A 12,321-nucleotide genomic window follows, 5' to 3' on the forward strand; every position below is an offset into this window, starting at 1 on the left:
CTGAATCTGTGTACCCTATTAAGTTTAGGCTAGATTCTTTAGAGTACCACAGCCCTATGTTCTTAGTTCCAATTAAGTATTTAAAGATTCTCTTAACTGCAGCTAGGTGTGATTCTTTAGGATTAGCCTGATATCTAGCACACATGCACACACTAAACATAATATCAGGCCTACTTGCAGTAAGATACAGTAAAGAACCTATCATACCTCTATAAAGTTTTTGATTTACAGATTTACCTGATTCATCTTGGTCTAACTTACATGATGAGCTCATGGGGGTGCTGATTGACTTGTTTCCCTCCATATCAAACTTCTTGAGCATCTCCTTGATATATTTTGCTTGATTGATGAAGATGCCTCCTTCAGATTGTTTGATTTGAAGTCCGAGGAAGTAGTTCAGCTCTCCCATCATGCTCATCTCAAACTCACTCTGCATCAAATCAGCAAATTCCTCGCAGAGGCGATTGTTAGTAGCACCGAAAATGATATCATCAACATAAATCTGTACTAATAACATATCCTTATTTTTCTTTTTCAGAAATAATGTTGTATCTACATTTTCCTAGAAAATTCATGTTCTAATAGGAATTTACTAAGTCTCTCATACCATGCTCTAGGTGCTTGTTTTAGTCCATAAAGTGCTTTGTTCAGTTTATACACATGATTAGGGTATTGATGATTTTCAAAACCAGGAGGTTGTTCTACATACACCTCCTCATTAATAAACCCATTTAGAAAAGCACTCTTTACATCCATTTGATATAGTTTGAAGTCCTTAGAGCATGCATATGCTAATAGAAGTCTAATTGCCTCAAGTCTGGCTACGGGAGCAAAGGTTTCATCAAAATCTATGCCTTCTTCTTGATTATAACCCTTTGCTACTAGTCTAGCCTTATTCCTTATAACAATTCCATTTTCATCTAGCTTATTTTTATATATCCATTTAGTACCTATAATTGGATATTCAGAAGGTCTCTCCACTAGATCCCAAACCTTGTTTCTAGTAAATTGATTTAGTTCTTCTTGGATTGCATTTATCCAATTTACATCATTTTCGGCTTCTTCTATATGTTTGGGCTCAAAGTGTGAAACAAAAGCTAGATGATTATTCAAATTCCTAAGGGATGCTCTAGTCCTAACCGGTTGTGATGGATCATCTAGAATTAGTTCCTTAGGATGCCCGTGAGCATACCTCCAAGCTTTAGCTAGCCCATGATCCACTATAGGCTCTTGGTTTGACGATTCTCCTTCAATCAACTTTTGATTATCATCTTGTAATCCCATCTCATCTATCTTTTCTTCAAGTATTTCAATATCATCATCAAAATTAACCTTCTTACTAGATGAGATGTCACTAGAGTCATCAAAAACAACATGTATAGATTCTTCTATAACTAGGGTTCTTTTATTAAAGATTCTATAGGCTTTACTAGTTGTAGAATCACCTAGGAATATTCCTTCATCAGATTTAGGATCAAATTTTCCTAGATTATCTTTCCCATTATTATGTACAAAACACCTACATCCAAAAACATGAAAATAGTTAACTTTTGGTTTTCTGTTTTTCCACAGTTCATAAGGTGTTTTCTTTATAATGGGTCTTAATAAAACTCTATTTAATATATGGCAAGAAGTATTAATGGCTTCTCCCCAAAAGTACTTAAGGAGGTTACTTTCACATAACATCGTTCTAGCCATTTCCTCTAGAGTTCTATTCTTCCTTTCCACAACTCCATTTTGTTGTGGTGTCCTAGGTGCAGAAAAATTATGGGTTATCCCCTTTTTACTACAAAATTCATCAAATAATTGATTTTCGAATTCGGTACCATGGTCACTTCTAATGGCTATGACTGAAGACTCTCTAGCATTTGTTACTTCCTTATGGAACTTTTTAAATATTGAAAATGCTTGGTCCTTATGTGCTAGAAACATGACCCATGTGTACCTAGAGTAATCATCTACTATGACTAGACCATATTTATTTCCACCTAGGCTTGTTGTTCTAGTTGGACCAAATAGGTCCATGTGTAATAATTCTAGAGGCCTAGAGGTAGAGACACATTTTATGGATTTAAAAGAGTTCCTAGATTGTTTGCCAAATTGACATGCTTCACATATTTTGTTCTTTTCAAATTTTAATTTTGGCAAACCTATCACGGAGTCTCTTTTAACTAATTTAGTTATTGTGTCCATGCTTGCATGACCTAACTTACGGTGCCATAACCAACTAGCATCATTATCTTTAGTTTCATTTACAACTAGACATTGGTTATGTTTTGCAAGATTTTCTAGGTCTACAACATATACATTTCCACGTCTAATCCCTTTAAAAACTAAGCTATTATCATTAGGATTTGTTATAATACATAGTGATGGTTTAAACATAACATCTTATCCTTTATCACATAATTGACTGATGCTTAACAAGTTATGCTTAAGACCATCAACATATCTAACATTATCTATAAAAGTAGAAGGGGTGATTTGAACTTTACCAATACCAATGATGTGACCTTGGTTGTTGTCTCCAAACGTCACAGCACCTCCCTTCTTAGCTTCAAGGGTGAAAAGTTGGTCTTTATCACCCGTCATGTGCCTTGAGCAGCCACTATCCAAATACCAGCAATTTTTGTTGACCTTGGCTGCAAGACACTCCTACACAAGCAAATCATGTCATCTTAGGTACCCAAGTTTTCTTGGGTCCTTCATGGTTAGTCAAGTTGGTTCCTTTTGGAACCCATACCCTTTTAATTTTTCTTTTAGTTTTACTTTTCCTAAAATTACATACATTTGCTTTATGGCCTACTGTACCACAACAAAAGCAGGTTATTTTTTTAGTTTTTGTTTTCCCAGCTTTAACAAAGAAGTTACTAAGAAGTTTTTGCTTATTCCTTGGTTTATATCCTAAACCGGCTTTATTAAACACTGCACGTTGACTATTTAGTATCATGTTTAATTTTTCAGAACTATAGGTAAATCTTTCAACTAAGGATTTGTATTTGTTAAGTTCTTTAGTTAGTGTCTGATTTTCGGCTTTTAGATCATTAAGTTCTTTAGTAAGATCCCTTATCTAAGGTTTGTTTATATTTTTTAAGTTCTGAAAATTTCTTAGTTAGTTTTTCATTTTCTTTAGTTAAGGTGTTGGTCTTTTGAGTTAAAAGTTGGTTGCTTGTTTTAAGTTCTATATTTTCTTTGGTGATTAAATCCTTATCCTTAACTAATTTATCGTATTTATGTAGGTATGATTGATTAGTTATTTTCAGTTCTTTATTCTTAAGATTTATAGCCTTATATTCTACCATTAATTCATTAAATGCATCATAAAGTTCATCAAAAGAAAAATCAGGATGCGTGTCGGAAGTTACCTCGTTTTCGTTGGCCATGAAACAGAAATTGGCCTTCTCTTCTTGTTCATCATCTGATGAGGAGGATGATGAGTCGGAGTCCGATAGGGTAGTGACAAGTGCCTTTTTCTTCTTGTACTTACTCCCCTTCTTCAGTAAGGGGCACTCCGCTCTTATGTGACCCGGCTTCTTGCACTCATAACAACCAATCCCCTCATTTTCCCTTTCCTTACCTTTGTCTTTGCGGTAGGAATTTGAGGAGCCTCTCCTTTGATGATAGGACTTCTTGTGGTTGATGAATTTCTTGAACTTGCGCACAAGAAGAGCCTCACCACCATCTTCCTCATCTTCTTCTTCTTCACTGCTGCTGCTGCAAGACAAGTCCTTGTTAGAAGATGTAGATTTAAGGGCTATTACCTTTTTCTTATGGGAGGACTCTTCCTCGTTGTGTTGTTTCATGGTGAGCTCGTGCGTCATGAGGGATCCAAGAAGCTCCTCAAGTGGTAGCTTGTTCAAGTCCTTGGCTTCTTGGATTGCTGTCACTTTAGCTTCCCACGACCTCGGTAGATACCGAAGGATTTTCCTGACAAGCTCACTGTTAGTATAGTTCTTGCCAAGGCTTTTTAGACCATTGACAATATCAGTAAACCTAGTGAACATGGATGTGATTGTTTCATTTGAATCCATTTTAAATAGTTCATATTTATGAACCAAGATGTTTATTTTGGATTCCTTGACTTGATTCGTGCCCTCATGGGTCACTTCAAGTCTGTCCCAAATTTCTTTTGCTGAATTACAAGTTGAAATCCTATTGAATTCATTACGGTCTAAGGCACAATAGAAGACATTCATTGCTTTAGAGTTTAATTGTGCCTTCCTCATGTCATGTTCATCCCAGTCCATTTCTAGTTTAGGTACCTTAACACCATCTACGTAAATGGATGGGATGTATGGCCCATTTACTACAATGGACCACATCTCATAGTCTTGGGCTTGGATGAATATTCTCATCCTAGCCTTCCAGTATGAGTAGTCAGATCCATTGAAGAAAGGGGGTCTTTGGGTGGACTGACCCTCAATGTGAGAAGATCCAAATGGGGTTGTCATTTTGATCTTTTAACTCTTGAGTGGAAGAGTTTTTGGCTCTGATACCACTTGTTGCCCAGATAGACAACCCAAGAGGGGGGGTGAATTGGGTTTTTAAAATAATTTGGCTAATTAAAACTTTGTGGATGATTAATTAAAAACTATAGCAAGTTATTTAATTAAAGCCTAGTGCTGTGAGTAATGTGCGGGGAAGAAGATGAGAGACAATGCACTACAAACACAAAGTTTTATAGTGGTTCGGAGCTAACCCTTGCTCCTACGTCCACTCCCCAAGTCTCACTTGGGAATTTCACTATAACCCCCTTGGATTATAGCCGGTTGTTTTGCAAGCTCACAACCAAACTTGTTGTTTTACGAGCTCACAACGAACTCGGTCGGTTTTTCCAGGCTCACCGACTAGAACCAACCCCGATTGTTTTTCCGGGCTCACAATCAAACCCTTACACACGTTGGTTTTAACTTGGCTCACCAACCAACCTTAAACCCCTTGATTCAATCCCCCGATTGAATCAAGTAAATACAAGAGATAGAAGAAAACAGAAAATAGCTTCTCAAAAAGCAGATTTAAACCAATATAATCGTAAAGGAGTTAGAAGCCCTCAAACGCTTTTAAGCTGGTGAAGAGGTATGGCTTCTGGAACTCCGGTCTCCTCTTGAAAGAGTGGTCGACTTGAATGCAGGAGGAGGAAGCTTTGATTGTTGGAAAGAAGTTGTTGGAGCAGTAAATGCAGATCTTCCCTTTTTCGTTTAAGAGCACTTGGAGAGCTTGAAAACTTGAATGCTTGGAGTGGAATATCTGTTCTCTGCCTTGCTACAGTCCTCTGTGGCTATTTAAGCCAACCCCCACGGAAACTAGCCGTTACTCTGCTTTTTCTGGCCGTTCTGCACACTCTGCGCAGCCTGACAATATGACCGTTGGTGGGTTGGAGTCGACTCGCGCAATCAGGAGTCGACTCGGCTGTAGCAGGAGTCGACTCACGCTTTTCCGGAGTCGACTCGGCAACTGTTCCAAATTTGAATTAAAGTTGCCGTCTTGACTGGGAGTCGACTCGTCTTGACCTGGAGTCGACTCGCCAACTTCTGGAGCTGACCTGGCAATTTTGGAGTCGGCTTATCCACTGAAGTCCGTGGATCCAATTTTGAATTTTGTCCACTCGAGTCGACTCGACTGTCCTGGGAGTCGACTCGAATCTCAGAGCCCGAACTTCCGATTCTCTGTCTTTTGGCTCATCCAGTTTTGGAGTCGACTCGAACTTCCTTGGAGTCGACTCGGCTCTCAGTTTCCGAAAGTTGGTCTTCTGCCTTTTGACGTGAAGCTTGTCTCGGAGTCGACTCGAATCTCAGAGGCAGTAACATGGTCTTCTGTCTGTTGATGGTCGCTCAGTCTCGGAGTCGACTCGCGTACTGCGGGAGTCGACTCGAATCTCAGAGTCCGAAAATCGTTCTCTGACTTTTTCCTTGTATTCCTCTGAGAGTCGACTCTTACCTTCTTTGGAGTCGACCTGCCAACCATCGGAGTCGACTCGCGTTCCACTGGAGTCGACTCGAATTTCAGACCCGAAAACTGCTCTCTGACTTTTCTTTGTGTTTCTCTTGGAGTCGACTCTTACTACCCTGGAGTCGACTCGTTGAACATTGGAGTCGACTCGCGCACTTCGGGAGTCGACTCGTTGACAGTTTCTGAGTTGAAGCTTTCTGTCCTTCTGTCTGTTCTCAGTCGGAGTCGACTCGTACTGATCTAGAGTCGACTCGAGCTCGTGCCAGTGAACTTGATACGCTTGGAGTCGACTCGTGATACTCGGGAGTCGACTCGAGTCTCAGACTTTGGTTCAGCAGACTTCTTACCTTATCCAAAATACTATGAACCAAATCTAGAGACACTTGGACAGGATTTTCACTGAAACACTCAATTGAATTCATTAGTAATCACAAGATATACTCAAATGCTTTGAGCTCATCAAAATCAAATGGGGTTTTAATCAATCACTCCACAATTATATGAAAGAATGTATGAAAAGAAGGTAATAGATTATGGATTAAATCATGGAAGACCTTAAGAAACAACTTAAGACTAGTGTTATGGCTGCATCCTTTGTGATCAAATAAGTGAGGCAAACCAAATAACCCATTAAATTTCTAATCGTTGATCTTTCAATTGTTGATCAGTTAATCACTGATCACAAACAAGCATCTGATTATTGATCCAAAAAAAAAGGTTAAATATATTTGACAATATGAATATTTAGATAAATATGTTTGATTGTGACATGTGTATATCACGTTTATTGTGTATGTGTTTGATTTTGTAAATAGAGTTCTAAATTTTTTTTAAAATTTTGTTAAAAAAATCCTAACGATGCTTTAAGGCGTCGTTAAAATCACGAATAGGTCCCAATTAGCAATGCGTTAAAGCATCGGTAAATTATAATTAACGACGCTTTAAACCATCGCTAAATCTCCACAATTAGCGATGATTTAAAGCATTGCTATGTAGTCGTTAATTGGCGACGCTTTTAAAAAGCGTCGCTAAAATTGCTAGTAATTATCGACGCTCAAAAGCGTCGGTAAAGCGTCGCTACATCCCGACGCTTTTAAAAGCATTGAAAATTATTTTTTCTACTCTTACATAGGCGACGCTTTGCAGATGCGTTGGAAAGCATCGGAAAGCATTTTACCGATGCATAAAAGCGTTGGTAATCACCTAAAAAAACATCGCTAAAGCCCCATTTTCTTGTAGTGGTACTATGGCTAATAACTTGTACTATAATTTTCAGTTAGACTAAAAGATGACTGCTAATATTTCACCTCCACCAAGGATAGGAGATTCGTTCTCGTAAATACACATTTGTTTCCAAGGATGGAATCGACATAGCAACATGGGAGATCAAAGTGGAATGTCGACATCAAGGAAGAATTTCTAGAATTTCTAGAATTTCTAAATGCTCTTTTTCTTGTAATCTTTCAGCACTTGAATGCTCCTTTCAATCGAAAGTCGCATCTCTTTGACTTAGAGTAAACATAAATTTCTATATTACATCCACTCAACGAAGTGGCAACCGATCAACCAATCAAAAATTCTCATGGTCATCTGAGGGCCATGATTTGTCGTCTTCATGTGCCTTTAGGTCGTGCAATTACGTGTTTCTGCACATCGGCTGCTTAGCTATTTCCAGCACTCTCTCAGTTGTTCTTTTGCTGAACTTTAGCAATCGCTTTCCAACTCTCCTTTCATTGTTTTGTGATTTTAACTTCAAAGTTAAGAGGTCCCTAATTTCAACAGTGGTTAAGATAGCAAACTCAAATTAGCTATGTCCAGATTTTCTGAGACACTGGTTTGTGGTCTATAAATGTGCTTAAAAAACCCGAGTTTGCTATGTTTATGAGCATGCGCATCTAGCAGCAATCAAATAATATCAATAGTTCTAAGAGATTGAAGAGGTCACGAATGAGTAGCCTATCGATTTCAAATTAATTAACCAGGGTTATACTGTAGTTAAGCTTAGTATTTATGGAAGTATGTTAGAAAATGAAGAGTGGAAACTGAAAACAGGGGAGAAGGAAAAGGCTGAATTCATTTCCAATTTTCTTGTTTAATCTTTGTACAGATTGGAGGTATTTATACATATTCGAGCTTGATTAAAGTGTAATTATAGCTTTTAAGAAATGCAAATTATAACTAAATGTAACTAATCTAAAAATTCAAATTGAAGGAGCTTCCAGAACACTGAGTTTGTTTCAACCGGTTCACTGTTTCAACCCGTTTCAACAGTCACTGTTATGAAATGTTATGACTATTGTGAAATGTTATGAGAGTTTAAATTTGACCGTTGAAGCTTTCATGGGAACCAGTTGTGCTGCTGGAAAGAACTGGTGGAGCCGTTGCTTGCCGGTTTGCTGGAAGTGGTTGTAACTCAGTGACTTTGTTATTTTGAGACTCCCCCTCAAGATGGGCATGGATGTTTAATGTGCCCATCTTGGATAATAGGAAATGAAAGGCGGCAGCAGGCAATGCTTTTGTAAATATATCTGCCAATTGAAACTTTGAAGCAATATGCATTGGATTAAGAACTCCTGCTAGAACCTTTTGTCCTAACAAAGTGGCAATCCAGTTCTATGTGTTTAGTTCTCTCATTGAAGATTGGGTTCTTGGTGATGTGACGTGTCGCTTGATTATCACAATACACAAATGTCGACTGTGGATGATCTATCTTAAAAAATTTTAACAGTGCAATTAACCAGACGATCTCACAACTGGTGCGAGCTAAAGACTGGTACTCTGCTTCTGCTGAGGATCATGAAACAATGGCTTATTTCTTGGTTTTCCAGCTAACCAATAAATCTCCAATGAAGATGCAAAAGCCTGAGATAGATCTTCTTGTTTTTGGACATGCTGCCCAATCTGAATCACTATAGGCTTTAAGGTGAAGAGGAGAATGGGAGGAAAACTATATACCTTGGCCTATAGAACCCTTCAAGTATTTCAGAACCCTGTGAGCTACATGTAGATGGATCTGTGTTGGTTTATCCATAAATTGGCTAGGAACATTTACTGCATACATTATGTCTGGTCTGGTAATTGTTAGATAAATGAGTTTGCCAACTAATCTTCTATAACTTGCAACATCAACCAATAAATCTTCGGATGAATGTGATAGTTTATGATTGATTTTCATTGGAGTTGTGACTGGTTTGCTGCCGAGAAGTCCAGTATCTTCAAGGATTTCAAGAGTATACTTCCTTTGATATAAGTGAATACCAGCAGTTGATCTTGCAATTTCTAGCCCCAAAAAAGATTTTAGAGTACTCAAGTCTTTGATCTTGAATTGGGTATGTAAATATGCCTTGATTGACTCAATTGCTATCAAACTATTGCTTCCCATAACGATATCATCCACATAGACTATAAGAGCAATGAATCCATGCTCATCACTTCTTGTGAATAAGGAATAATCAGACTTTGATTGCTGAAAACCAATAGCACTAAGGAAAGAGGAGAATTTTGAGTACCATTACTGAGAAGCTTGCTTGAGGCCATAGATGGATTTGTGTAGTTTACAAACCAATTTCTTGTTGGATGACTCTCCCTTAATCTGAAAATCTGATGGTAATTCCATATATATTTCTTCATCTAACTCCTCATGAAGGAATGCATTGTGGACATCCAATTGGCACAAATGCCAATTATGAATTGCCGCCAAGGCAAGGAACACTCTAATGGTTGTGAGTTTTGCTACCGGACTAAAAGTCTCTTGATAATCAAAACCTTCTCTTTGTGTATAGCCTTTAGCTACCAATTTTGCTTTATATCTTTCAATTTTTTCATCTGGATTGAGCTTAGTTTTGTAAATGTACTTGTAACCTACAGCTTTCTTTCCCAGAGGTAAAGTGGTAATAGTCCAAGTTCCATTTTTCTCCAGAGCTCTTATTTCAGCTCTCATTGCATCTTTCCAATGCTGAGAAGCCATGGCTCTAGAGGTGGGCAACGGGCCGTGCTGGGCCGGCCCGGCCCAGGCCCCCCGGGCCTAAAGACTAAACGGGCCGTGCCTGGCACGGCCCGTCCAGCACGGAAGGCCAGCCCGGCCCGGCCCCAGGCCCCTCTATTGGTGGGCCGGGCCGGGCACGGCACGCCACGGGGGGTTTCGCCGACTCTTACCCACCGATGTAAGAAAAAAGCGTCAGAAAATTGGGCACCCCGTGCAAGGTTGCCGACGCGTTATAGTAGGGGCGGAAAAAATTAGATTAGACGACGCTTTTGAACGTCGTCAGAATGCTACGACGCTCAAAAGCATCGTCGGAAGCCTTACAACCCAGTCACCTAATTTTTTTTTTCCACGATGCTTTACAAAGCGTGGTCGTAAAACAGGCGCCCCTCTATTTTTTTCTTCCTTCCCGATCCCAAGTCCCAACTCCTTCTCTCTCTCTCTCTCTCTCTCTCTCTCGCGGAGAACAACAATTCCGTAGAACCCTTTCTCCCCAATCTGCGGCATGAATCTGTGGCTTACTTGGAAGAGACAGGGTGAAGGGTACAGGTGATGCCGTTAATGGCGCCATAGCTGCGGGAAGTGAAGCCCAGGCAGCCGAGCAGGCCCTGGTGGTAAGGCAAGAACGTCTTCCGCCGCATCTCCTCCACCTGCGCCCGGTTTGCCGTGTAGTGCCGCTCGTGCGGAGACGGCGCCGGCGCCCTCCGCCGCCCCACCCAGTTCACCGGCTTCGCCACCGTTCTCTTTGAAGACCAGCCAACCGGTGGCGATGGATCCTTCGATTTCGCCTTCTCCGCCCCCGAGATCGCGGCGGCAGGCGGAGGATTGGCGGAAGAAGAGGAGTCGGCAGCAGCGGCGGCCGAGGCGGAGGGAGGAGGAATCAGCGGCGGAGGTTTGGACTTGGATTTGGATTGGGAGAAAGAGATCGAGTGCCAGAACTTCTCTTTGGTGTTTCCTCTCTCTCTTCCCTCGCTCTTGCTTCTATAGAGGAGATCTTTGAGGAAGATCCACTTCTTGGAGGTTCTTCCCGAGGAGGAGGAGGAGGAGGAGGAGGATGTGGAGGAGGACCGGGAGGACGAAGCCGAGATGGATAGAGTGGCCGCCTCCGCCTCGATCTGCTTCGGATCTGGAACCGGTTCTACATCTTTCGCTCTATCCTCTCGTTCTTCGACCTCCATTTGCCAATGGAGTGGCGCGTTCCGATGCGGGGAATGAGATCTGGCCCTCCGGCGAATCGATCGGCTCCGGAGCTTCAGATCCCGCCCCCTCACGGCCATTTCCGGCGGGTGACGCTCGGATTCGTCGTCGTCGTCTTCTTCTTTGTTGAGATCGAGGAGGGGGGCGAGGATCTGGGGCCGCTGGAGGTGGGAGCAGAGCTTCATGGGGCGAATCTGGCCGTTAAGGGAGAGCTCGTCGGCGGAGGTCATGGATCCGGTGGCGAAGGCGGCGGCGGAGGGGAATCGGGCAGAGAATTTGAGCTCGAAGGAGCTGGCGACGAAGGCGTCGGGGGAGTCGGAAGGGAAGCCGCCGCCTCCGCCGCCGCCGGCGGAGGAGAGGAATTATTATGCCGCAGATAATAATTCAATTTTTTTTATTTTTTTAAAAAATAATTCTAACGACGCTTTAAAGCATCGTTAGAACAAGTTTTATGCTAAAAAGCGTCGGTAAAGCGTCACTAATTTTCGATGCTTTTGGAAGCGTCGGAAAATATTTTCTCCACTGTAGCATAGGCGACGCTTTACCGATGCTTAGGAAAGCGTCGGGATGGTTTTTAGCGATGCTTAAAAGCGTCGCTAAAGGCCAAAAAACACGTCGCTAATGCCCTATATTCTTGTAGTGGCTTCAGTATAGGTTTTAGGATCTTTGATTAGAGAGAGTGTGTGTATAGGCTTTGTGGGATGATGAATGGTAGTTATAGGATAAATGCTTGTGTAAGGAGTGGATGGTGGAATATGAACTTGGATGTTCAGTAGATGTATTTGTGACTAATTTGTAATTGTAGTCCTTCAAATAGTTCGGTGGAACTCTAATTCTGCTTGATCTTCTGAGAGGAATGTTCTTGCCAGGGTGTTCATTTTGTGGAGGTGACTCATTTGACACATTTAAATATGCAGAACTAAGTGCTGGGGAATGATATGAATTGTCCATTTTTGTTTGATAGACTGGTAAGTGTATATCTGGTAAAGCCGGAGGTAGGACTAGTTCTAATGAAGTTGGAGAAAGTACAAGTTCTTTTGTACTAGAACTCTGAAAAGGGAATGTGGATTCATGGAAGACTACATCTTTGGAAATAATATTTGACTGAATTTCTAGGTCATAAACTTTGTATCCCTTAACCCCCGCTGGATACCCAAGAAAAACACATTTCCTAGCTCTAGGATCAAGCTTAG

General features: G+C 41.0%; 1 protein-coding gene across 1 annotated transcript; it reads right to left on the bottom strand.

The window, feature by feature from the left end:
* Positions 1–10,449: 10,449 nt before the first annotated feature.
* On the bottom strand, positions 10,450–11,358 carry LOC120107408 (extracellular glycosidase CRH11-like). Its single transcript, XM_039120674.1, has one exon. The coding sequence runs from the start codon at positions 11,356–11,358 to the stop codon at positions 10,450–10,452; it is 909 nt and encodes a 302-aa protein (XP_038976602.1).
* Positions 11,359–12,321: the final 963 nt, after the last annotated feature.

This window comes from Phoenix dactylifera, unplaced genomic scaffold (genome assembly GCF_009389715.1).
Source record: "Phoenix dactylifera cultivar Barhee BC4 unplaced genomic scaffold, palm_55x_up_171113_PBpolish2nd_filt_p 000852F, whole genome shotgun sequence".
Taxonomy (NCBI): Eukaryota; Viridiplantae; Streptophyta; class Magnoliopsida; order Arecales; family Arecaceae; genus Phoenix; species Phoenix dactylifera.